Consider the following 27,958-nt stretch of genomic DNA (forward strand, 5'->3'; position numbering starts at 1 on the left):
GAATGGCAACACTGTGTTTAAAATAAAACACTGTACTTTAATGAAATTATTCTTAGGTGTACCACCTGATAAAACCTGTGTACCACAGTTTGAGAATCAGTGCTTTACTTCATTCAGGTCCAGTTGTCCCTCACAACATATTTTTAAAAAACTGAATTCTGCGTCACGTCTTGTTCAAAGACACAATGGACGTGACAAGTTGGGGATCGAACCAGGAACCCTCGGGTTGCTGGCACGGCCTCTCTCCCAACTGTTTTACCAACCGTTTGAGACATTCGAAGGCGTGTTTTGTCACACTGGGGTGTGTGTGTGTGTATGTGTGTGTGTGTGTGTGTGTGTGTGCGTGTGTGTGTGCGCTGCAGACTCACTGCTGGACGGCTCACTGCTGGAGCTGAAAAGAGGAAACCTGCTGCTGGAGAGGGAGAAGCTCAGCCTGGAGATCCAAGTCCTGCGCATGAAACTGTCCAGGATGTCAGGAGGTGACGAGGAGGCAAACCACCACAGGCCTCCCAACTGTAAGATGTTGTGAAGTACACCAAGTCAGGTGTTCCAAGTCTTTGAGCCACACTCACCAGCAGCAGCACTACCAGGTACTGGAAGCTCTCACCTTCACATCCAACACATCAAGGTGGATCACTAACAGCACTTAAATTGGTGTCGACCACACAAGTCTGGCAAAAATAATGTGCCTTAAAGTTGTTTTATCAAAGGTTTCATTTTCATTTTTTTTTCCCATTTATTCATTTATTTTAGGTAATAACATATTAAAAAAAAAGTACAAAGTTAACAGGTAATAAAATAAAGTAATACAGTGCAAAAGGTAATGTACAGTAAGCATGATGGTCCAGTTCTCCATTTCACTCTTACTTTGTGTAAGGATTATACCGTATTTCCTTGAATTGCCGCCGGGGCGCTAATGAATTTAAAACCTCTTCTCACTCCGGCACTTACCATGCAGTCAATTTAGGCCTGCGCTTAAAAATTTGAGTGTGATGTAAGGATACCATCATGAAAAGCGCATTTAATCAAAAAAACATTATTATGCTCTTACCTTTACTTATAAATGAAGTCCATGCGCAGCTCCTTCTGATCAAAAGCATCGATAACTTGTTTATAGAAGTCTTCCTTATCTTTCTTCAGTTTTAAAAGTCTCTCTGTCTCAATGGAGATCTTCCTTTATTACCTCCTGCTTCCATTGAAAGTCCAGTTTAGAAAACTGTTTTATTTTAGATATGTAATCCTCCATGTTAAAAGTGTAAGCGAGAGGAAAACATAAACAATCGCTGCTCACTCTTGCTGCTTGTTGTCACTTCTTCTGCAGCCGAGTAGTCGCAAGAAGGATCACTAGCGCCCTCTACCACCAGGAGGCGGGAGTCATTTAATAACTCATATTTGACACACGCAGCTACGGTATATTAATAAAACATAGCTGCTTACTGTTCTTTTTAGCATATTCAATAGCTTGGACCTTAAATCCTACTGAATAGCTTTTAATCTTCCTTCCTTTATGCGATTTCAAATGATTGAAATCAGCCTCCTCCATTTTGAAAACGATGACAGGTGAAGTGTCACTCGTGACGTGACGAGTTTGACCCGGCCATAATTCTAGGCAGGCGCATACTATATACCCAATTCAAGGAAATACGGTACTACAAATGTAGTATTATGGTGGCATTACCACAGGTAACAGTAGGTAGGTGGACATATTTCGTCGTTCTTGATTAATTCTCGAGGAGCTCTGAGGAAACGTGTATCCTTTACGCCAGGGGTGCCCATTACGTCGATCGCGAGCTACCAGTCGACCGCGGGGGGTGTGTCAGTCGATCTCCAGCCAGGCTTTTAAAAAAAATAGACCTAAAAATGAGTGATCATCAATCTTCACCAAGACGTCACTTAAATGACATTCACGGTACCGGAGGGTCTTGTGAGATGACGCTGGCTGCTGCAAGATCATTATTATGAAAATATGACCGAGAGGAAGGCGAGAAACACTTTTTATTTCAACAGACTCTCGCGCCGTACCTTCCGTCAAAACTCTAAAGGCCGACTGCACATTTCCTATCTTCACAATAAAAGCCCTGCTTCATGCTGCCTGCGCTAACTAAATACAGAGTCTCGGAAAACTGGCGTGCACAAGCGATCCCTCAGAAAGCTGGCGTGCACATCACTTGTGCACGCCAGCTTTCCGAGACTCTTATTTTGTTAGCGCAGGCAGCATGAAGCAGGGCTTTTATTGTGAAGATAGGAAATGTGCAGTCGGCCTTTGGAGTTTTGACGGAAGGGACGGCGCGAAAGTCTGTTGAAATAAAAAGTGTTTCTCGCCTTCCTCTCTGTCATTTTTTCATAATAATGAACTGGCAGCAGCCAGCGTCATCTCACAAGACCCTCGGGTGCCGTGAATGTCAATCAAGCAAGCTACGGAATTTGCCGCCAATGTTTTTCTTGTAAAGTGTATGGAAGCTGGATGAATTAGATGCCAAAAACCAACCACTTTCATGTGGTATAGTACAGAAAGGACAACTTTTTTTCTCCTCCATTTGAAAATGTGGGCGTTATCATCATTACTGTCTGATTCCAATCAATGCAAGTCATCAGAATCAGGTAATACACCAACTTATATTCTTGTCTTCGTGAAAGAAAGACATCTATATGTGTTACACATGCTTGTATTATCATTAAACACATTTAACTTGTTTACAAAAATGTCTCTTTCATAAATAAATAAATATAAATGATATATATAAATGAGGTAGATCCCCTCGGGTTGGTCAATTGAAAAGTAGCTCGGCTGCAGAAAAAGTGTGGGCACCCCTGCTTTACGCTCTTCAAACGGTTCCAACAGCCTTGAACGACGCAAGAATAGGGCATTTTTCTTAGAGAAAGGCAAAATGTGGCCCAGATCACTATGACAACAGTGTTGTCAGCCTCGCATATTTAACAAGCCGGAGGCGACGTCAGGTGAATACAACCAATTACCTGTTGTTGTGTATTTGGAATCTGCTGTAAGTCCCGAATATTTGAAATCAAACCATGGAGGCATGGCAGATATTTATAAAACAATTCTGCCTTCTTTCTTTACTTCCTCCAAACGAGCCGTTTGTGGAGTTTGCCCAATTTGTGACGTCTCCATATATGGTAAAAATGTACCTGAAGAGCTTTGCCGCCATCTTTCTTTTTTGTTATATCAGACTCGGAAAATGTCTGTAAAATATAGTCTAAGCAAAATCTGACCAAAAGAACCGCCATGGCAAATGTTTCACTTCTTACATGGATAAATGTTCCTCAAAGACCCATGAAATCACATGTGGTGTGCCTCAAGGATCCATTTTAGGTCCTATTCTTTTTAATATTGACTTGACAGTATCATCAGGAGACATGGAGTTAATTTCCACACCTCCTGATGATTGATACACTTTTTAATTACATTTTAAACATTAAGTCCTGGATGGCAGATCACTTTTTAAAAGCTAGACCAGGACAAGACTGAAGTCACTGGACCTGAGACTCTGAGAGGGAAACACATATCAAAACTACAACCACTGTCTGTGACTCCATCACTACAAGTCAAACATCTGGGTGGGGTTTTCAACTCGGACCTTAGTTTTTTTTTTTACCACATATAAAAAATAACAAAAATAGATTTTTATCATTTTAAAAATATAGCCAGAGTTCGCCACATTCTCTCTCAGGGCAAAACGGAGACGCTAATGCATGCTTTTATTACAAGTGTTTATTACAATGTTGTAACCCCCTGCTTCCTGGTCTTCCTAATAAGATTATCACTAAGGGTGTAACGGTACACAAAAATTTCGGTCCGGTACGTACCTCGGTTTAGAGGTCACAGTTCGGTTAATTTTTAGGTACATTAAAGGGGAACATTATCACAATTTCAAAAGGGTTAAAAACAATAAAAATCAGTTCCCAGTGACTTGTTGTATTTTTTGAAGTTTTTTTCAAACTTTTACCGGTCTCGGAATATCCCTAAATAAATCTTTAAAGTGCATTATTTTCGCTAATTGCGATGCCACTATCCATTTCCCTGTGACGTCACACAGTGCTGCCAATGTAAACAAACAATGGGAATACCACAGCAAGATATAGCGACATTAGCTCGGATTCAAACTCAGATTTCAGCGATTTAAGCCATTCAACAGATTACGCATGTATTGAAACAGATGGTTGGAGTATGAAAGTATTGAAGAAGAAACTGAAGCTATTGACGCTATTCATAGCCATAGCATGGCCGAATAGCTGCGTTAGCATCGCCGGTAAAATGTGCGGACCAAACGATCAGGACTTTCGCATCTTTTGACACTGGAGCAACTTAAATCCTTCGATTGGTAAGTGTTTGTTTCGCATTAAATGTGGGTGGAAGGAAATGTAATATAGTTGCAAATGCATCTGCAGGTTATCCATACATCTCTGTGCCATGTCTGCTTTAGCACCGCCTGTAATTAGGATGTTAGCATCAATTAGCATAGCATGTTAGCATCGATTAGCATAGCATGTTAGCATCGATTAGCTGGCAGTCAACATCAACAAAACTCACCTTTGTAATTTCGTTGACTATCGTTGCAAATGCATCTGCAGGTTATCCATACATCTCTGTGCCATGTCTGCCTTAGCATCGCCGGTCAAATGTGGAGACACTCTGGCACATTCAATGGGGGTCTGGCGGCAGACACTCTGGCACATTCAATGGGGGTCTGGCGGCAGACACTTTGGCATCTTCGGGCCAGTGGTGCAACTTGAATCCCTCCCTGTTAGTGTTGTTACACCCTCCGACAACACACCGACGAGGCATGATGTCTCCAAGGTTCCAAAAAATAGTCGAAAAAACGGAAAATAACAGAGCTGAGACCCGGTGTTTGTAATGTGTAGAAAATGAAAATGGTGGGTGTGTTACCTCGGCGACGTCACATTCTGACGTCATCGCTAAAAGACCAATAAACAGAAAGGCGTTTAATTCGCCAAAATTCACCCATTTAGAGTTCGGAAATCGGTTAAAAAAATAGATGGTATTTTTTCTGCACCATCAAGGTATATATTGACGCTTACATAGGTCTGCTGATAATGTTCCCCTTTAAGAAAACAACAAAATATAAATTTTTGGGTTAATTATTTAACACATTTGCAAAATCTTCCACCAAAAATATTTTTCTTAGTGGAATATTTCATGTGAAGTAATGGGACCTTGGATAGGTCAATAATTCATAATATTGATTTTGATTCAATATTATGTTATGAGTAATGACAGTTTGAAAGAAAAAAAAAACAGCTTTGTTTTATTAGTCAACATTGAAACTTTTTCTAAATTACATTTAGCCTTTAAGCTTTTTTATTTCACTTTTGTTATGTTTTTGTTTATTTAATAGTATTTTTTGAATGTGCCGTGGGCCTTTAAAACATTAGCTGTGTGCCGCAAATGGCCTCCGGGGCACACTGATAAATCTATGGATAAAAAGTAGAGCCTGGAGAGGCATGCACGTTTATCATAACTCTCTGGCTCTCTGCCCCTCCCTCACGGATGTTGCTGCACACACAATTTGTTTTGTTTTCAACCCCTTCTTAACCCTGAACGTACATTGAAAATACACGCAAACCTAACTTAAAATGCCGGACATTTGAGGCATTTAAGAAACTCCACCCGGACAGCCCCGCAAAAGAGGACATAACCGCTGAAAAGAGGAGGTATGGTCAGTCTATTGTAGCCCGGTCGCTGCTAGCATGCTGTGTGTTGTGCCCCGGTGTGTATTGTTTACACAACGTGCGGTACGCTACTTAATATGTCCGTGTGGAAACTCGTTCGATACACCTCCGAAGCGGACCGAAACTCCCGTACTGAAACGGTTCAATACTAATACACGTATCATTACACCCCTAGTTATTACACATTTACAACTACTCCAAAATTGAGTGCCACGTGTCCTGAGGAAGACCAGAAGGCGGGCTCACATTACACCAGTTTTAAAATCTCGGCATTGGCCCCCCGTGTGTTTCAGGATCAATTTTAAAGTTTATAAATGTTTTTTCTGGTATTAAATCTTTTTATCTTTTAGCCTACGAACCTTCCCGGGCCCTAAGATCCTCCGGCACTCATCTCCTAATTATTCCAAAAGTCAGGACACAAAGTCACGGGATGGCATCTGTCCACTGTTATGTGGAACATCTTGCCGGAGGACCTCAGGGCTGCGGGTAACGTTCATGTTTTCAAAAGCAGGCTTTAGACCCACCTTTTTACCTAATATTATTTTATTGAAGTCATTCATACTTTACCTTTTATCATATTAGTTATGCAAGATTGTATTTATTTACTGTATATTCATCTGATTTTTAAAATATTTTTTTCTGTTAATCTACATATGTCTTACTTGTATTTTATTCATTAGTTCTACTCACGGTTCTTACTATTTTACAAGTTTTATTTTCCAGTGTTCCCCTGAGGGAACCAGCTGCTTCAGGGGTTACGGGCCGTGCTTGTGGGGGCGCTTTAGTGTCAGCGTTTTGATGCAGATGTGATAGTGTTTACTCACCTGGCTCCTCTGAACTCAGCCATGCAATCATTTATTCATATAGTTGCATGTATGTTTGTGTTCGATATCTATACCCGTGCCTACGTAAGTACTTATGTGATAATGGGGGATAAGGGTCACCAGGGTATTGTTTTTAACTTTGTGTTGAATTTCTTTTATGTATGAAAAGCGCTTTATAAATAAAATAAATAAGTTTGATGACATGTTTGGTAGACCACAAAGAAATCTTTAAAAATGGAGAGAATGCATATACAGTACAATGTTGCAATCCCAGAAATAGGATGAACTACTGTACTTTTTCTCCAATGCAGCCTGAATGCTGAGTTTCATTCTAAAACACTGACTGAAGGTTATTTGACAAAGTATACGGGGGTGGACCGTGATAGAAAGAAATAGGAATTGTGTCGTTAGAAACATGTACGCTTTAGCTCCTTTCACACCGCCCTTAAACGCAAGTGGCTGTTTTGGGTGTGGTTGTCTCTAAATTTGAATCTGGGTTACGTCCAGCTGCCAATTTTCAAAGATTGGTCAACATCCCTGAAGAAGCTAGTCAGGTTACTTCTAGACCTCCACTCCAGATCACACCTCACTCCAACTAACTTCTCCAAAGTGGGCTGGCTCAGGGTGGAGGACAGAGTCAAACAAGTTGAAAAACTTATTGGGGTGTTACCATTTAGTGGTCAATTGTAGGGAATATGTACTGTACTGTGCAATCTACTAATAAGTCTCAATCAATCAATCCTGTTCTTGTTATGTATCTGGTACTGTATTCATTTCGATCGTTTTCTATATCAAAATTAAAACCTTGAATTCACAACTTTTTGGGGTGATTTCAAAACATTTTATTGGTGTCTTTGCATTTACAATAAAATGCCATAAAAAAAAAATCTAAACTCTTGTTGATTATTCCCACAGTCACACCCACTGATTGTTCTAAGACAACCGTGGCTCGGTGTGTTGATACAACCACTAATGAATCGCTGTGAGACCTCCAGTTACAAGCTCTACACAAAACTCGGGTTTTTTTCCCAAATTACCTTTGACTTTGTGGAAAAAGCTAAGTGGGAAATGTGGCAAAACAAAGCGGTGTCTGGAGGAGCAAAGATACAGGCAGGGAGAGCAAGTCATGGATGGTTCACTTCTTGCCGGATTTCTTGATGCCGCTGCCACCTGGAGGAGAACACGGACAGTGTGCATAAGAAATGTAAGGTATAATGTGACATTTTCTACTGCTTGTCCCTTTTGGGGTTGCTGGAGCCTATCTAGCTGCATTCGGGCGGTAGAAACCTGTTGAGCACTATAATAAAGGACTCTTTCACCATTGTTCAGGGCCAAAGTTGGTAGCAAACATGGCGTCCTGTAGTCACTTGAGCAGGGAGAGTATAGGACATAGACTCTTCTAAATGATTGGTTGAAAGAACAAATCAGGACGCCATGTTAGCTACCAACTTTGAAACCAAGTTGGCTATACTCAATAGATGGCTCTGCCATTGTTAGACTGCCAAAAAACATTGTTTTCTCAGCAGTATTTTGTCTGACCTGCAGTTGTAATACAATGTTCCTATAGTAGAAGTAGAGTGGAAAAGTAAGATACCTTTATTTTTGAAGCTATTATCATAAATATCTGATGTGTGACACTGAAATACTTCAAAGTTTTTGAATAAAGAGATATGATGAAAATAGTATCAATGTCACAGATATTCGAGCCATTTTGAGAGATAATGAGCAAGCTAGTCATGTGATCCGCGACGTGGAAAAGGAACCAGAGATTGGTTCCCCATCAACAATAATGTTAATCAAGCAGACTTTGTGAGAGTCAACGATTACTTTGGGAAAGATGATGATCCAGAACATTCTATTTTTGAGCCTGAACACAAAGAGGATGAGTAATAAGTTTAAGAAGCCGAGTGCTAAACAGATGTAGCTTTTTTGTAACACCATAGCGTCAGCAGCATTGCAATGTGCTAAACGTACAAACTAGCAATAACAAAACAAACACTGACTGTACAATTTGCACCTCTCGCTGGGATGCCGACTGACAAGACGCTCGCATAATTCAGTTTAGATGAAGAATCAGTCACAATCTTTAAGAAGGGATCAAAGGAAGTCACTGCAACTAGTATCTTTTTGTGTCTTTTGCCATCTCGGGGGATGTGAACCAGCCTGTCGGTCCATGGCCACATTTGTCTACTAGCAGGTGAGAGATGCATGAAGTATAATCTAAAATTTAGAGGGAAGCAAAAGCAGCCGTTGGTTCAGTGTGTACAAAATAGCAGCGTAAACTAACATTAGTTACTGCTATCAATGTTGGCGCTTATATCACCACTCATATTTGGTTAATTTTCAGGGGAAGACATGTAAATGGAGTATTGTTGGTTCTTTCCGGATGTTTTTAGAGGGTTTTATGAGGACAACAGAGGACCTTTGATTTGTTGAGTCAATTGTTAGCTATTTATTTACAGTTTAGAATGCATGAACAAAGCCAAGCATATGTTTTTCTCTTACCTAAGGATTGGGAATGATAAACAGCACATCTTATTCCAATGTTTAGATATTTCCAGGATGACTGATCTAATAATATGGTCAGAGTGCAGAAGTGTTACTACAGTGACGTAGACTCTACTGAAATTAAGGAGAGGAGTCTGAGTGGAATATTCAAAATGGCTGACTGAATTTGTGTCATTTTGTGACGTGTAGACAGTATTCTCACACACTTTGCTGATTGTAAATACATTGAAACATAATTACACATATAAAGTCAACTTGTTTTTCCACTTAACTGGTACTTTAAGTGCAAAAATTATGATTTAAGTGGTAAACCTGTTTTTTCATTTACACTTTAATTTTATTGGACGTTTAGGTAGGAAATATTCATTATTAATTTACATAGTTCAATGTCAATACATTTTTTGTCAGTTATGTATGACTACTTTCTCTTGCAGTATATTTGGTTGGTACTTATATTTGTAATCAGTCTGACCTAAGCCTAAGGTTTGTGTTAAATAATATTTGTGATTAACGCAGATTTAATTATTGAAGAAGAGTAACTTTAAGAGTAAGAGGAGTAATTCAGTGTTGATATTTGAGTGGGCCCCGACCACTTTTGTGGTGGAAAAGTTGGGCCTTGAGGTCAGAAAGGTTAAGAACCCTTGTTCATACCTAGAGGTCCTTTTCCAGATGCTTTGGCCTTTAATGCGTCCATGGCTTTCTGCTCCTCCTTCTGCTTCTGCTTGAAGGCCAAGTCATCCTGCACACATTGTTACATGTTTTAAAGTACAAACTCCGAAACCAGTGAAGTTGGCAGAATACACAGATTTGAAAATACTTTTCAACCTACATTCAATTGAATATATTGCAAAGACAGGATATTTAACGTTCGAACTGGAAAACTTTATCTTTTTCAAATATTAGTTCATTCGGAATTTGATGACTGCAACATGTTCCGAAAATGCTGGCACAAAGTGGAAAAAAAGACTGAGAAGGTTGAGGAATGCTCGTCAAAGACTTATTTTGGAACATCCCACAGGTGAACAGGCTAATTGGGAATAGGTGGATGCCATAATTGGCTATAAAAGCAGATTGCATGAAATTCTCACTTATTCACAAACAAGGACGGTGCGAGGGTCACCACTTTGTCAACAAATGCGTGAGCAAATTTTTTAGAACAACATTTCTCAACCAGCTATTGCAAGGAATTTAGGGATTTCACCATCTATGCTCAGTAATATCATCAAAAGGTTCAGAGACTCTGGAGCAATCACTGCATGTAAGCCATGATATTACAAACCTTCCATCCCTCAGGTGGTACTGCATCAAAAAGCAACATCAATGTGTAAAGGATATCACCAAATGGGCTCAGGAACACTTCAGAAAACCACTGTCAGTAATTACAGTTCGCCTCTACATCTGCAAGTGCAAGTCAAAACTCTACTATGCAAAGCCAAAGCCATTTATCGACAACACCCAGAAATGCCGCCTAAAACGGACTGATGCTAAGTGGAAAAGTGTTCTGTGGTCTGACAAGTACACATTTCAAATTGTTTTTGGAAATTGTGGACGTTGTGTCCTCCCGAACAAAGAAGAAATGAACCATCTGGATGGTTATAGGAGCAAAGTTCAAAAGCCCACATTTGTGATGGCATTCTGTGAAGGAAACATTAATGCTGAAAGGTACATACAAGTTTTGGAGCAACATATGTTGCCATCCAAGCAACGTTATCATGGTCGCCCCTGCTTATTTCAGCAAGACAATGTCAAGCCACGTGTTACAACAGCAAGGCTTCATAGTAAAAGAGTGCGGGTACTAGACTGGCCTGCCTGTAGTCCAGCCCTGTCTCCCATTGAAAATGTGTGGCACATTATGAAGCCTAAAATACCACAACAGAGACCCCGGACTGTTGAACAACTTAAGCTGTACATCAAGCAAAAATGGGAAATAATTATTATTTTTAAGTAATTTTTTTGTATTGATTTTTATTTTTTGGACACACACACACACACACACACACACACACACACACACACACACACACAAGGGTCTGTTTTCTCAGTACCTTTATTATGTTTTCCCTATCAAATGAATAAATACATATCAATTTCAAAAATGTATGTCATGCAAACAGATGCTGGATTTCAAAATAGTTTTTGATGAAATTGGATAGTTGATAATTGAGATGGGCTCCAGCACACCCCCACCACCTCCTTGGCCCCAATAGGGACAAGCGGTAGAAAATTGATGGGTAATTGGTAGATAGAGCATAAAATGGGAGTTTTTGCCATTATTTGTCAGTACAGCTTGTTTATTCATGTGCATGACACCTGGCTGCACATATGTTCATAAAGGTGCAGTTTATTCATCTGCATGACACCTGGCTGCACATATGTTCATAAAGGTGCAGTTTATTCATCTGCATGACACCTGGCTGCACATATGTTCATAAAGGTGCAGTTTATTCATCTGCATGACACCTGGCTGCACATATGTTCATAAAAGTGCAGTTTACTCATCTGCATGACACCTGGCTGCACATATATGTTCATAAAGGTGCAGTTTATTCATCTGCATGACACCTGGCTGCACATATATGTTCATAAAGGTCTCGGAAAGTGGACTCTTACCTCATCCATGTCCTTGCCCTGTTTCTTGGGAGCCTTTAGCGGTTTCTTTTTGCCTCCTGACGATGACATTACATGTTTTGGTTATTTTCGGCATACATTAGAATTTTTGATACGACGCAATTTTTTTTATATAAGCCGTTGATTAATCGATGAGTCAAATAAGACATATGCACTGTAACAATGTGCAGGCAACATCATACTTGCTGTCTTTAGCATGTTAGCTTACTAATACACATTTATGTCGATTTTTTATACTCTAGCGTATACACACATTATAATGACACACATTTGTAGATGTTGAAAACAACGTCTCGCCCTCCCTCCCAGACATGGTGCGATGGTAAATAACGTGAATTTAGGAGAAGTAGTTGTATGTTCTCAGCCTTCCCGGTAAGGTTTATTCAGGTGTACTGGAGAGGAGGCTATGCCGGATAGTCCAACCTCAGATTCAGGAGGAACAGTGTGGTTTTCGTCCTGGTCGTGGAACTGTGGACCAGCTCTATACTCTCGGCAAGGTCCTTGAGGGTGCATGGGAGTTTGCCCAACCAGTCTACATGTGCTTTGTGGACTTGAAGGCATTCGACCGTGTCCCTCGGGAAGTCCTGTGGGGAGTGCTCAGAGAGTATGGGGTATCGGACTGTCTTATTGTGGCGGTCCACTCCCTGTATGATCAGTGTCAGAACTTGGTCCGCATTGCCGGCAGTAAGTCGGACACATTTCCAGTGAGGGTTGGACTCCGCCAAGGCTGTCCTTTGTCACCCATTCTGTTCATAACTTTTATGGACAGAATTTCTAGGCGCAGTCAAGGCGTTGAGGGGTTCCGGTTTGGTGGCCGCAGGATCAGGTCTCTGCTTTTTGCAGATGATGTGGTCCTGATGACTTCATCTGGCCGGGATCTTCAGCTCTCACTGGATCAGTTCGCAGCGAGTGTGAAGCAACCGGAATGAGAATCAGCACCTCCAAGTCCGAGTCCATGGTTCTCGCCCGGAAAAGGGTGGAGTGCCATCTCCGGGTTGGGGAGGAGACCCTGCCCCAAGTGGATGAGTTCAAGTACCTGGGAGTCTTGTTCACGAGTGAGGGAAGAGTGGATGGCGAGATGGACAGGTGGATCGGTGCAGCGTCTTCAGTAATGCGGACGCTGTATCAATCCGTTGTGGTGAAGAAGGAGCTGAGCCGGAAGGCAAAGCTCTCAATTTACCAGTCGATCTACGTTCCCATCCTCACATATGGTCATGAGCTTTGGGTCATGACCGAAAAGACAAGATCACGGGTACAAGCGGCCCAAATGAGTTTCCTTCGCCGGGTGGCGGGTTTCTCCCTTAGAGATAGGGTGAGAAGCTCTGCCATCCGGGAGGAGCTCAAAACGAGGCCGCTGCTCCTCCACAAGGAGAGGAGCCAGATGAGGTGGTTCGGGCATCTGCTCAGGATGCCACCCGAACGCCTCCATAAGGAGATGTTTAGGGCACGTCCAACTGGGGAAGACCCTCAGGATCCCCTGGGAGGAGCTGGACAAAATGGCTGGGGAGAGGGATGTCTAGGCTTCTCTGCTTAGGCTGCTGCCCCCGCGACCCAACCTCGGATAAGCGGAAGAAGATGGATGGATGGATAGATAGATAGATGTATGTTCAGATGAGAAAACACCACATTTTCTTTGGCGAAGCCGCGCTGTAAGGACGCAGGAAGTAGAATTCCGACCCAGAAATAGGAGGATAAATATATGCCGGAACAAAAATCTCGTGACCATTGTTTCAATTGACGTTCTCTTGGCGGTCAAAATGCTGTCAAAGTGACATGTTTGTTTTAAAAATAAACTGGAACATAGGGATGTGTTTCGTTTATTGTCATATAGACAGATTTTATACAATATAAGGCTCAGGAAGGTGGTGCTAAATGCTAACTAGCCATTAGCAGCTAGCAAGCTAACACTCTACAATATTGTGTTTAAAGTGAATGTTTATTTACTGAATATAATGACACACATTTGTAGATATTGAAAAAAACGTCTTACCTTCCCTGCCGGACATGCTGCAATGCTGAATAACGTGAATTTAGGAGAAATATTTGAATGTTCGGATAAGAAAACAGCACATTTGCTTTGGCGGAGCCGCGCTGTAAGGACCCTCAGCACCGGAAGTAGGATCCTGACCCGGACATAGGAGGATGAATATATGCCGGAACAAAAATCAGGTGACCTGACTATGCTACTTGCTTCATTTGACATCAGAACGATGACTCTTGGCCGCCAAAATACTGTCAAGGTGACATGTTTGTTTTAAAAACAACGTGGAATATAGGTATGTGTTTCGTTTATTGTACATTTTAAACAATATCACCCCTAGGAACGTGGTGCTAAATGCTAACTAGCTTTAGCAGCTAGCATGCTAATCCTGTACGATATTGTATTTAAAGTTTATTTTTTGTGAATGTTTATCTACTGAATGTATTCATGGCTCTTACCTGTTGAAAGTTGTAGCTAATGTGGGATTTTTTGATGAGGTTTATCAAAGTTGACCGGTTGTAATCATCTTAATCGAACAATCTTTATTAGTTTTTATTTTAATTTTATTTATTGAACAACAAACATACTTTTATAATTAACTCAACAGTAAAGGAACTTTCGACTACAAGGAAAAAACACAAACGCAAATACAGATGGAGCATTAAATATTAATTAATAATAATAAAATGGACAAAAGGGACTACCTAAATCACTTTAAAAAGTTTTAACAAACTTTTCAATTTAGTGAAGGGAAGTGAAGAGAATTATATTTATATAGCGATTTTCTCTAGTGACTCAAAGCGCTTTACATAATGAAACCCAATATCTATTTTTTACATTTAAAGCAGTGTGGGTGGCACTGGGAGCAGGTGGGTAAAGTGTCTTGCCCAAGGACACAACGGCAGTGACTATGATGGCGGAAGCAGGGATCGAACCTGCAACCCTCAAGTTGCTGGCACGGCCGCTCTACCAACCGAGTTATGCCCTTAAATATATATGTATATATATATGTCTATATATATATGTATATATATATGTCTATATATATATATATATATATATATATATATATATATATATATATATATATATATATATATATATATATATATTTAAGGGCTTTCTACTCTTAATCATTCTCCAAGATTTGATTGCTAATTTTAAACCATTAAGCCAATTACAAAATGTAGGCCTTACTTTCATGAATAGACATCCATCCATCTTCTTCCGCTTACCTGAGGTCGGGTCGCGGGGGCAGCAGCTTAAGCAGGGAAGCCCAGACTTCCCTCTCCCCAGCCACTTCGTCTAGCTCTTCCCGGGGGATCCCGAGACATTCCCAGGCCAGCCGGGAGACATAGTCTTCCCAACATGTCCTGGGTCTTCCCCGTGGCCTCCTACTGGTCGGACGTGCCCTAAACACCTCCCTAGGGAGGCGTTCGGGTGGCATCCTGACCAGATGCCCGAACCACCTCATCTAGCTCCTCTCCATGTGGAGGAGCAGCGGCTTTACTTTGAGTTCCTCCCGGAGGATAAAACTTCTCACCCTATCTCTAAGGGAGAGACCCGCCACCCGGCGGAGGAAACTCATTTGGGCCTCTTGTACCCGTGATCTTATCCTTTCGGTCATTACCCAAAGTTCATGAGCATAGGTGAGGATGGGAACGTAGATCGACCGGTAAATTGAGAGCTTTGCCTTCAGGCTCAGCTCCTTCTTCACCACAACGGATCGGTACAACGTCCGCATTACTGAAGACGCCGCACCGATCCGCCTGTCCATCTCACCATCCACTCTTCCCCCACTGGTGAACAAGACTCCTAGGTATTTGAACTCCTCCACTTGGGGCAGGGTCCCCTCCCCAACCCGGAGATGGCACTCCACCATTTTCCGGGCGAGAATCTTGGACTTGGACTTGGAGGTGCTGATTCTCATTCCGATCGCTTCACACTCGGCTGCGAACCGATCCAGTGAGAGCTGAAGATCCCGGCCAGATGAAGTCATCAGGACCACATCATCTGCAAAAAGCAGAGATCTAATCCCGCGGCCACCAAACCGGAACCCCTCAAGGCCTTGACTGCGCCTAGAAATTCTGTCCATAAAAGTTATGAACAGAATGGGTGACAAAGGGCAGCCTTGGCAGAGTCCAACCCTCACTGGAAACGTGTCCGACTTACTGCCGGCAATGCGGACCAAGCTCTGGCACTGATCATACAGGGAGTGGACCGCCACAATCCGACAGTCCGATACCCCATACTCTCTGAGCACTCTCCACAGGACTTCCCGAGGGACACGGTTGAATGCCTTCTCCAGTCTACATGTGCTTTGTGGACTTGGAGAAGGCATAAATAGCCATTTCTGTAGAATTTTTTTTTTTGCCTGGAGAACAATAATGTTGACAAACATTTATTTCTATGTTACAGTGGTTTATAAAAATACCAAATTTGATATCTTCTGTAGTGAATGAGGACATCTTCACATCCTTGTTTCTCAGCCAATCTCTGATCTCCATCCATCTTTATTACAGTTGCTGGGGAGACTTTGCGGCTTAGACAGTTTTCCTATTGCGTGTCTCAATGAGGTACTGTTTTTTTACTGAATTTAGTTGTCTGTAATTTATCACAATCACGTCTTCATTGCTGACTAACATTTGTGTTAATTGTGTCAGGTACAGAGGTCATGGCTCGTGTTGTCTGTCCCGCCTCTTCCTGCTCGGACCTCGGCCAGACCGGATGTGTGCGGTCCGCAGACACAGTGCCCAACACCAGCCGAGTGGCCCGAGGCGTCCTGATGGGAAGGATGGACTCGAGAGTGCAAAGGAACGTGCGCTGTCAGCCTTACAAGTAGGACTGGGAATCATACGACAACTGACGATTCGATTCAGATTCCTTGAGGGACACTTACATTCAGAATTGATTCTCGATTCACTCAATGTATTATTTGGAATCCAATTGTAACAAAGCCTTTTCAAAAGTCTACAGGTTTAGAAGCTCATCTTGGATGCTGACATGATGTTCACACAGAGTGATTAAGCACCCAGATTGCCTGAAAAAGATTTAAAAATCAAAACATATTTTAGACAGATTCCTGAAAATTAGGAATCGATTTAAAATCAGAATAAAAAACAACTTTGTTTTGGATTTTTGCACTTTCTTTTAGCACCTCTATGGAGTGAAAATACTACCAAAACTCCACAAACACACAAAAATATTACAGCATCGGTTACTCACTCTGTTGGTAAAATAATGATTCACAGGTAAAAAAAAAAAAATATTCAGGCAAAAAAACAAATTTCTGCAAGTAAAAAAAAAAAAAATGCACGTATAAAAACAATTTTTTGCAAGTTAAAAAAAGATTTGCAAGTATAAACCACATTTCTGGAATTTAAATTAATGTTTTGCAAGTTAAAAAAAGGTTTTCTGCAAGTAAAAAAAAAAAAGATTCACAAGAAGAAAATCTATTTTCTGCAAGTAAAAAAATGGTTTGCATGTATTAAAAATAATTTTCTGCAAGTATTATAACCATTTTTTGCAAGTATGATTTGCAGGTATAAAAACTGTTTAAGTTAAAACTTTTGGCTGTAATATTCCATCCTGCGTTTCCACACACTAAGCGGGATAGCTCGGTTGGTAGAGCGGCTGTGCCAGCAACTTGAGGGTTGCAGGTTCGATTCCTGCTTCCGCCATCCTAGTCACTGCCGTTGTGTCCTTGGGCAAGACACTTTACCCACCTGTTCCCAGTGCCACCCACACTGCTTTAAATGTAACTTAGATATTGGGTTTCACTATGTAAAGCGCTTTGAGTCACTAGAGAAAAGCGCTATATAAATATAATTCACTTCACTTGCACTCAGAGCACCTGTAATTCGCTCTCTGCAACGACAGGTGGTGCTGCTGATACAATTTAACTACTAGCGACTTTAACATTTGACTGTTATTTGCGCATGGTGCCATCCGTCAAAATCAACAAAGAAGAAAAAGTAGAGTGGGGAGTAAAATGGCGGATGGAAGAGAGGAAAAACAAGCTCAGAGTTTCCCTCTCTTCTGTCCCCACCCTGCTACTTCTTCTTTATTTTTGGCGGACAGGACCATGAGCAAATAACAGTAGCAGATAGCTTTAAATTGACTCACTAGCACCACCTGTCTTTGTAGGGTAGGAATTACAGGTGGCGTGAGTGCAAGTGTGTGAATGGTGCAGTTGGAATATTACTGCCAAAAGTTTTACCTTGAAGAAAAATGTTTTTAAACTTGTGAATCATTTTTTTCAATTGAAGAAAAATGTTTTTTATGATTGGGCAATTTATTAAATTGAAAAACATGTTTTTATACTTGTGAGTTAATTATTAATTGAAAAATATTGTTTTAATACATCATTATTTTAATTGAAGAAAAAAAATGTATACCTGGAAAAAATGTTTTTAATTGAATAAAAAAGGTTTTTATGCATAGGATTTTTTTTATTTGAAGAAAATGTTTTTATACTTGTGAGTCATTCTTTTAATTGAAGTAAATGATTTTTATACTTTGGAATCATTTTTTAATTTAAATGTATTGTTTTTATACGTGAGTATTTTTTTATTGAAGTAAAATGTTTTTATACGTGCAAGTAATTTTTTTACTTGAAGAAAAATATTTTTATACTTAAGTTGTTTTGTTAATTGCAGAAAAATGTTTTTTGTTTGTTTTTTTAGACTTGGACTAAAACAAACTTTAATGATCCACAAGGGAAATTGTTCCACACTGTAGGTCAGTTACAAATGAGGGGGAAAAAAGGAAAGAAAAATGCAGGTATAAAATAGACTAAAAGCAATATAAAATACGACATATATATATATTCCTAATATTTACATAATATATGTACAGTATATGACATATACTGATATATCTAGGGCTTCACGGTGGCAGAGGGGTTAGTGCGTCTGCCTCACAATACGAAGGTCCTGCAGTCCTGGGTTTAAATCCAGGCTCGGGAACTTTCTGTGTGGAGTTTGCATGTTCTCCCCGTGAATGCGTGGGTTCCCTCCAGGTACTCCGGCTTCCTCCCACCTCCAAAGACATGCACCTGGGGATAGGTTGATTGGCAACACTAAATTGGCCCTAGTGTGTGAATGTGAGTGTCTATCTGTGTTGGCCCTGCGATGAGGTGGCGACTTGTCCAGGGTGTACCCTGCCTTCCGCCCGATTGTAGCTGAGATAGGCGCCAGCGACCCCAAAAGGGAATAAGCGGTAGAAAATGGATGGATAACATATATAAAATATACAACAATTACCATATAAAATATTACAGTCTATGTAACAGCTGCAACATAAAATAGAGAGTAAATCCAGCAGAAAATAGATATCATAAACAAATGTCTATTTTGTAGTTGTGAGTAATTTTCTCAATGGAAGAAAATGTTGTTTTTTTTAACTTGTGAATTGTTTTTTAATTGAAGAAAATAGTTGTATTTACTTGCAAATTGTTAGGCCTGACTAAAATAATTTTCGCGTATTTTTGGATTTTTTTCAGTAATTTCTCTCCATACGAAAAAGAACCATCTCAGGTCAAACACAAGCATTTACATGCTGGTTGACCATATAATTTGTTCTTGTCCCCAGAAAAAAATCATCCCGTAACAGCAACATCATAACTGCCTCCTTTCCCTCTTCTAGCATGCAGGTCAGCTGGGGCATCAGTGGGGTCAAAGGTCGGCACAGATGGCCACCGCCACCATGAACCGTTGGTGGGAGAGGTATGAGGAGTTTGTCGGCCTCAACGAGGTCCGCGGCGCTCAGGCAAATGTCACGGAGGTCAGTAGACGAGTTCGCTTTGCTTCCAACTGTGAGACCAATCGGGTTTTATCTGGATCTGATTCAGATTCGCCCTCGATTTGTTTCCTAGGCTGAGGCGGCGTTCATGGTTTCCAGGGGGATGGTGCGCGAGGCTCACGGCAGCCTGGAGACCCTGCAGGCCCGGCTGAAGGAGGTCAGGGACAGGCTGGACAGAGTCTCCAGGGAGGAGGCGCACTACCTGGAGCTGGCCACGCTGGAGCACAAACTGCTGCAGGTGAGCTGAGCCCTCACAACCCCCGAGAGCGCCGTGTAGCGCCACAAAACAAAACATTCACAGCTGCTTGTCACCACACGAGGAACGGGAATGCAAAACCACTTCCAATTCCTTGGAATCGCTTGCCATTCTCCCCAACGGTTCCCTTTAATGATTCCTTGGAATGACGTAATTAGGGAACAACACAGCAACATGGCGCCCGGGCCGCGTAAACACTAAAGTTTAGCTACATTTTTCCAGAAAACATTGCAACAGTGCTACTTGTGATACCTGCAAGGCTGCTATTTCATCAAGAGGTCATAGGCGCAAAATGCTGAAACACAGCATGCAATAACTCAAAACGAACGTCCCTTTTTTATATCACGCCGATGTCATCATCTGGCCTAAACACAACAGCTTCTAACCAACACGCTGATAATGTTGGGGCTATTATTTGTTGACTTGAAATGAATGTCCTCTCACTTAGATGAACATGACGAGAGACAGATTCTGACTGGCTCCGAGGGGGGCAGTTAGGACTCGATGCAGTACCTCGCTCCTTTTAGACTCAGGCCAGGGCAGACGAAATCCACCGAGCACTGACTAAGTTTGTGGTCAAACGGTTGCACAAATTTGCCAAAGTGCTCCTTATTTTCGTTAGGTGAATGTTCATTAAACAGGTGGAACTCATGCAATTAGAATATATACCGTATTTCCTTGAATTGCCGCCAGGTCTATAGGATGCGCCTGCCTATGCCTAGAATTTCCGCCGGGACAAACTCGTCACGTCACGAGTGACACTTCCCCTGTCATCATTTTCAAAATGGAGGAGGCTGATTTCAATAATTTGAAATCACATAAATGGTAGAAGATTAAGAGCTATTCAGTAGGATTGAAGGTCCAAGCAATTAAATATGCTAAAAAAGAACAGTAAGAAGCTATGTTTTATTAATATACTGTACCCGTTTGTGTCAAATATGAGTCATTAAATGACTCCCGCCTCCTGGTGGTAGAGGGCGCTAGTGATCCTTCTTGCGACTACTCGGCTGCAGAAGAAGTGACAACAAGCAGCAAGAGTGAGCAGCGATCGTTTATTTTTTCCACTCACTTGCACTTTTAAAATGAAAGATTACATCTCTAAAATAAAACTGTTTTCTAAACTGGACTTTCAATTGAAGCAGGAGGTAATAAAGAAAGATCTCCATCGAGACAGACAGACTTTTAAAGCTGAAGATATATAAGGAAGACTTCTATAAACAAGTTATCGATGCTTTTGATCAGAAGGAGCTGCGCATGGACTTATTTTATAAGTAAAGGTAAGACCATAATAATGTTTTTTTTTTTTTTTTATTAAATGTGCTTTTCACGATGGTATCCTTACATCACACTCAAATTTATAAGCGCATGCCTAAATTTACGACATGCCTTTGATTAGCACCGGAGTGAGAAGAGGTTTTAAATTAATTAGCACCCCGGGAGCAATTCAAGGAAATACGGTAGTAAAGTTCATTAATGCTAATAATCCAACTTAAAATGTGAAACTAATATGTGATATAAACTCATTACATGCAAAATATGTCAAGCCTTTTTTTATTACTAGTTTGATTAACATAGCTTCCAATTGTTAACTCAAAAGTTTTCTGACATTTTCAATACAAGGTTTTCATTCATAAACTGTAAGCCATAATCATCCAAACTGAATTGAGAAGTCTTAAAATATTGTGAGTTGCCCGTTAGAAGCCTGGGTCATATATTAGTTTCACCTTGTAAATTTAAACAAACATTTTTACCATATTCAAATTTTTTTAGGTTCACCAGTATATTTTCTAGGGAAATGACAAAGATTCTCAAAAGTTTTATAAATGTTACATTCTTGTGTAATGGCCACATTTCTATTTTTAATTGGTAAATTCTACCAAATAATATTTATTTCTTATATTTATTTTAAAGAAAAAGAAAAAAATTCCTAGGTACATATGTGCCTCTTAAAGGGGAACTGCTCTTTTTTTAATGTTGCCTATCATTCGCAACCATTTTGAGACACAAGAAAACAAACGTTTATTTTTATTTTTTTTGCATTCTAACATGTAAAAATCGGCTTGTTTTTGTGGCCAGCAATGTGGCCAATGGAAGCAATCAATTCTACCTTTAAATCACTTAAAAATTGCATTTAAAAACCGTCAACAATACTTCGGTGTTAGCCGTAAAAGCTAACTGCTGCAAGCGATACGCTAGCTTCAACGTCAGCACGAAACTCATTTGAGTTCGTAATAGACAACAATGTGATAAGACACCAATCTGTACTGAGTGAACAACATGAACTATCATATTATAGTATCTGTAAAGTATTATTTCCATTTTTGTTTGTACACAGCTAGCCAGACAGCGTATGTACTGTAGTTGTAATAACATGCATGATGTGCTGCGTGTATTATGAGCAATATAAAGTGTGACTCACTCCATGGACAGTTGTCTGTTTGGTCCAGCTGGCAGGGGACGTTTTTTTTCTGTTTCAATTGGGTAAGCACTCCATTTATGTTGAAATATGTAGGTTTCAAATTCCACATTTTGCAGCTTCAAGTTACTTTCACCTCACTCTGCTTCCGTCTGTTCCAAGGTCTCACCCTTCCTTCATGCTCGCTTCTAGAAGCAGTAGTTCAACCTCAGTATATTCAGCTTCAAAAAGATAAGGTTGTGAATCCTCATTTGTCCAAAAATAGTTGTTGTAGTTGTTTGTTACCAAGTCTGCCTTGATTAGAAGACACTCAATTGTTTTCCGGAAATAGGAACACACATTTGATGCTAGAAATCTGATGTGCGCTGCCATGGAAATCGAAATAAATGCGCAGAGAAATTAGTTCAGGCAATGATTAAAATGATTAAATCAAGGTAAATATTGAAAATATTAAATATTGCAATGAAGGTGTCTATTACTACATTATACTGTATATATACTTGCATTGTGTAACATCAGGGTAACATCCCTTCATGGGGAAATGTGTAACATCGATGTAACATCCCTTCATGGGGCAGGGTGTAACATCAGTGTAACATCCATTCATGGGGCAGTGTGTAACATCAGTGTAACATCCCTTCATGGGGCAATGTGTAACATCAGTGTAACATCCCTTCATGGGGCAATGTGTAACATCAGTATAACATCCCCTCATGGGGCAGTGTGTAACATCCCTTCATTGGGCAATGTGTAACATCAGTGTAACATCCCTTCATGGGGCAATGTGTAACATCAGTGTAACATCCCTTCATGGGGCAATGTGTAACATCAGTGTAACATCCCTTCATGGGGCAATGTGTAACATCAGTATAACATCCCCTCATGGGGCAGTGTGTAACATCCCTTCATTGGGCAATGTGTAACATCAGTGTAACATCCCTTCATGGGGCAATGTGTAACATCAGTGTAACATCCCTTCATGGGGCAATGTGTAACATCAGTATAACATCCCCTCATGGGGCAGTGTGTAACATCCCTTCATGGGGCAAGCTGTAACATCAGTGTAACATCCCTTCATGGGGCAGGGTGTAACATCAGTGTAACATCCATTCATGGGGCAAGGTGTAACATCAGTGTAACATCCCTTCATGGGGCAATGTGTAACATCAGTGTAACATCCCTTCATGGGGCAATGTGTAACATCAGTGTAACATCCCTTCATGGGCAGTGTGTAACATAAGGGTAACATCCTTTCATGGGAAAAGGTGTAACATCAGTGTAACATCCCTGCATTGGGCAAGGTGTAACATCAGTGTAGCATCCCTTCATGAGGAAGGGTGTAACATCAGTGTAACATCCCTTCATGGGGCAGTGTGTAACATCAGTGTTACATCCCTTCATGGGGCAGTGTATAACATCAGTGTTACATCCCTTCATGGGGCAGTGTGTAACATCAGTGTAACATCCCTTCACAGGGCAATGTGTAACCGGACCATACAGTCCACTCAGTAATGAGAAGAACTGGGGCGATTCGTCGACTTTCATCAAAAAAAATTCCTCTTACGCATAATCCGATTATAAGCTTGCAGTGTTTGGCGTCAAACTCTCCAAATCTATTTGTGGCGCTCAAAATGAATCCCTGGCGGTCCGCCATCGCGTCGTTAATAAATGGTAAACACCGGCATGTATGCAGACACGTCAGGCGTCTGAAGCCATAAAATGAGCTGAGGCCCGTGTGGCGTCCTGACCGCAGGAGGAGCGCCGCCTGAGAACGGCCTACGAGCACGCCGAGGGCTCGGAGAGGGAGAAGTTCGCCTTGTTCTCGGCCGCCGTCAGGGAGAGTCACGAGAAGGAGAGGACGCGAGCCGAGCGCACCAAGAACTGGTCCGTGATCGGCTCGGTGCTGGGAGCCCTTATCGGGGTCATGGGGTCCACATACGTCAACCGCGTCCGACTGCAGGTGAGAAATGTGCTTTAGTTTTTTACAATTACCCTCATGAACCGCTGTATTACCATTTCATTAAGTAATTGATCATAAAGCAATGATCGATTATCACATTTTTGAAACACTCCCAGGGATACTGCTCATTTCCTGGAGCTAATCGCTGGCCAGCTTGAACGCTGTCATGAATACATTAAAGTCTTTCTCCATCACAAACAACACCTGTTAAAATAAACATCCATCCATTCATCCATCCATTTTCCTACCGCATATTCCCTTCGGGGTGGCGGGGGGTGCCGGAGCCTATCCCAGCCGCATTCCGGCGGAAGGCGGGGCACACCCCGGACATCGTAGGGCCAACACAGACAGACAACATTCACACTCACATTCAAGGTATAAACATCCCATTCGTCGGCATCCCTGCGAGAGCAGACATTGCACAGTAAGTGATTGTTTTACTATGTTGGTAGTTTCTATATCTTGTTTAGCACTTAGTAAAACTGCTACATGATGCTTAGTGTTTCACTAAAGTTTAGCACACAGCTTCTAAAACTTGCAGATCGTCCTCCTTATAGTCCGGCTCAAAAACATACGTTTCTGGATCATCATTTGTCCCAAAGTAGGGTTTGTTGTCTTTCATGAAGTCTGTGTTGTTGTTGTTGTTGTACAGCAACCATTGTAATGTGTTTAACAATGAGCAAACTACGTAAATATTATGTGTTATTATGAATGTTACTGCATTACATATGTCTAGAAAACATTGGCGGTGTTTACATGTTTTTTAGCGTGCTTTATAGGTGGAATAGATCGAATCACCATCACCTGCATTTTTAGCCTCCTCTTGCTAGCGCCACTGTTAGCAGACTTTTGCTAACATTTATTTCCGTTAAAAACAGTATTGTTCCCCTTTAAAGCAATCTTCGAAATGCTCATATAGCAGTGGAAGTTGGAGCCATAGGACATAGTGAGGAACGACCAGCATGAAAACATCAAAGTGGCTACTACTATGCACACTTTGTCGCTGTTAGCACCCCCCTGTGGTAAACCTGTGTAATGTGTTCTCCATAGGAGCTCAAAAGTCTGCTGCTGGAGGCCCAGAAGGGGCCAGAAAGCCTGCAGGAAGCCCTGAAAGTCCAAGCAGGGAACCATCGCTCGCAACAAGACGAGCTCCGGGCGCTCATCGACAGCCTCAGGGTCACCCTGAAGGCTCCTCTCCTGACGCGCGCCTCGGCCGTCAGCCCTTCTCCGTCCTCGGATGAGGTCCAAAGGACAGAGTCCCCCCTGCAGTCACAGGTGGGGCAGCTGCAGCAAGGACTGGGCAAGGTCCAGAGTGATCTTTCCCAGGTGAGGAGTCTGCTTGAAACTGCACCGCAGAGGCCGGTCCCAATCGAGACAGCGGACCGGCCGGGGTTGGAGTCAATGGTTCAGACTTTTGAGGACACCCAGAGGACGTTGGGCGAACGCATCAGCCGGAGCACGCTCTATAACGCCGCCTTCACGTACACGGCCGCCGCCATCACTGTCTCTGCTGTGTATGCTCTGCTCCGGGGGGGTGCATAGTCACGACCCATCACACTTGTGCTGATCATTCTAAGGAGGCTGATGACTCTCTCACTTTTAATTCCGATACTACTGACATACTTGAAGATGTGATCGTGTATTATGAATGCACTGAGACAATTATTAAAAGGATGTGATTCTCCACCTGCCTGCGTGGTAGTTCCAGCAGTGGCCAGATGAGGGCAGCAGCCATTGCCATGAACCAAACTGCTGCCACGTCTTCATCTTTAGTCTTGTCAATCATTGAACACAATCATTGTCAATACGTCAACCATTAGGCCTTCAACCTTTGACAAACTGCCACCTTGAGAATCAGTAAATGTGTGCCACAGGTAGACATTCTTTGTGTTTCCATTTGTCTTTCTTCTGGATCATGTGACGGTGCCTCCAGCAGTGACAGGATGACAGAGTACACACTGTGGAGAAACAGGATCTTGCTACAGGCAACATCCAGCTTTCTTCAAAGATGTTAGACAACATCCAGCTTTCTTCAAAGATGTTCAAATATTACGTGGTTGTGTTCAGGTCTGCCTTTTACTGTAATAAGTCTCCTTGTACTGTACTCTGATAAGGTTTCTTTATACTCTAATAAGGTCTCATGCTCCTGTACTCCAATAAGTTCTCCTTATACTATAGTCTAGTAAGGTTTCCTTATATTGTACTCTAATAAGGTCTCATTTTACTGTACTTGAACAATGTTTCCTTATATTGTACACTGATAAGCTTTCCTTACACTGTACTCAAAGGTTTTGCTTTGCTGTTCTCTAATTAGGATGTCTAATACTGTAAATATTCCTTATACTGTTATCTAATAAGATTTCCTAATACTGTACTGTAAATAGGTTTCCCTGTACTGTACTCTAATACAATTTCCTTATACTGTATTCCAAATATGGTCTCCCTATATTGTACACAGACAAGGTTTCCTTATACTGTACTATAATGTGGTCTCCTTATATTGTACTATAATATGGTCTCCTTATATTGTACACTAATAAGGTTTCCTTATACTGTACTCTAATAAGGTTTCCTAATACTGTACTCAAAGGTTTCTCTTTGCTGTTCTCTAATTAGGATGTCTAATATTGAACTATAATGTTTCCTAATACTGTAAAGATTCCTTATACTGTTATCTAATAATATATCCTAATACTGTACTTTAATAAGGTTTTTCTAAACTGTATTCCAAACATGGTCTCCCTATATTGTACACTGATAAGGTTTCCTAATATTGTACTCTAATAAGGTCTCTTTATACTGTACTCTAATAAGGTTTCCTGAAAATGTACTATATAATATGGTCTCCTTATATTGTACACTGATAGTTTCCTTATACTGTACTCTAATATGGTTTCCTTATACTGTACTCAAAGGTTTCCCTTTGCTGTTCTCTAATTAGGATGTCTTAATACTGTACTATGTATCCTAATACTGTAAAGATTCCTTATACTGTTATCTAATAAGATTTCCTAATACTGTACTGTAATAAGGTTTCCCTTTACTGTACTCTAATACGGTTTCCTTATACTGTATTCCAAACATGGTCTCCCTATATTGTACACTGATAAGGTTTCCTAATACTGTACTGTAATAAGGTCTCTTTATACTGTACTCTAATAAGGTTTCCTTATACTGTACTATAATATGGTCTCTTTATATTGTACACTAATAAGGTTTTCTAATACTGTACTCAAAGGTTTCTCTTTGCTGTTCTCTAATTAGGATGTCTAATACTGTACTATGTTTCCTAATACTGTAAGATTCCTTATACTGTTATCTAATAATATATCCTAATACTGTACTTTAATAGGGTTTCACTATACTGTACTCCAACACAGTTTCTTTATACTGTATTTCAAACATGGTCTCCCTATATTGTACACTGAAAAGGTTTCCTAATACTGTACTCTAATAAGGTCTCTGTATACTGTAATAAGGTTTCCTTATACTGTACTATAATATGGTGTCCTTATACTGTACTTTAATAAGGTTTCCTAATACTGTATTCCAAATATGGTCTCCTTATATTGTACACTGATAGGTTTCCTTATACTGTACTCTAATAAGGTTTCCTTATACTGTACTCTAATATGGTCTCCTTATATTGTACACTGATAAGGTTTCCTTAAAAAGGCTTCCAAATACTGAACTATTAGGTTTCCTTATACTGTTCTCTTATAATGCTTTTTAATACTGTTCTTTAATAAGGTTTCCTTATACTGTACTCTAATAATGCTTCCTAATACTGTTCTTTAATAAGGTTTCCTTATACTGTACTCTAATAAGGTTTCCTTATACTGTACTCTAATAAGGTTTCCTTATAATTTACTGC

The 27,958-nt window shown here is 40.8% G+C and overlaps 3 protein-coding genes across 8 annotated transcripts in view; 2 read left to right on the plus strand and 1 right to left on the minus strand.

Annotated features, from left to right (window-relative positions):
- The window catches only part of dnase1l4.1 (deoxyribonuclease 1 like 4, tandem duplicate 1), a 45,666-nt gene extending 29,336 nt beyond the window's left edge, over positions 1 to 16,330 (plus strand). For 3 of the 4 annotated variants that reach the window (XM_061891887.1, XM_061891897.1, XM_061891904.1), the window contains exon 10: positions 363 to 709. In XM_061891887.1, coding sequence (XP_061747871.1) covers positions 363 to 529 — 167 coding nt within the window. In that variant the 3' untranslated portion in view covers positions 530 to 709. Of the gene's footprint in view, positions 1 to 362; positions 710 to 16,172; positions 16,227 to 16,313 lie in introns of those variants that run through there. The other variant, XR_009804979.1, reaches the window with a different exon arrangement.
- ccdc51 (coiled-coil domain containing 51) lies at positions 507 to 25,968 on the plus strand. 3 transcript variants are annotated; one of them, XM_061891877.1, is made up of 7 exons: positions 507 to 590; positions 16,173 to 16,226; positions 16,314 to 16,488; positions 19,297 to 19,434; positions 19,526 to 19,690; positions 23,878 to 24,084; positions 25,135 to 25,968. In XM_061891877.1, exons 2-7 carry the CDS (start codon positions 16,222 to 16,224, stop codon positions 25,624 to 25,626), a joined length of 1,182 nt encoding a protein of 393 aa, XP_061747861.1. In that variant the 5' UTR covers positions 507 to 590; positions 16,173 to 16,221; the 3' UTR covers positions 25,627 to 25,968. The 3 variants fall into 3 exon arrangements, with proteins under 3 accessions (XP_061747861.1, XP_061747843.1, XP_061747852.1); XM_061891859.1 differs by lacking the exon at positions 507 to 590 and adding an exon at positions 13,639 to 13,945; XM_061891868.1 differs by lacking the exon at positions 507 to 590 and adding an exon at positions 13,747 to 13,838.
- On the minus strand, positions 7,352 to 13,821 carry tma7 (translation machinery associated 7 homolog). Its single transcript, XM_061891912.1, has 4 exons — positions 13,660 to 13,821; positions 11,652 to 11,707; positions 9,693 to 9,780; positions 7,352 to 7,703 (listed from the first exon to the last, which is right to left on the minus strand). Exons 1-4 carry the CDS (start codon positions 13,673 to 13,675, stop codon positions 7,669 to 7,671), a joined length of 195 nt encoding a protein of 64 aa, XP_061747896.1. The 5' UTR covers positions 13,676 to 13,821; the 3' UTR covers positions 7,352 to 7,668.
- Positions 25,969 to 27,958: the final 1,990 nt, after the last annotated feature.

This window comes from Nerophis ophidion, linkage group LG02 (genome assembly GCF_033978795.1).
Source record: "Nerophis ophidion isolate RoL-2023_Sa linkage group LG02, RoL_Noph_v1.0, whole genome shotgun sequence".
NCBI classification, from domain to species: domain Eukaryota; kingdom Metazoa; phylum Chordata; class Actinopteri; order Syngnathiformes; family Syngnathidae; genus Nerophis; species Nerophis ophidion.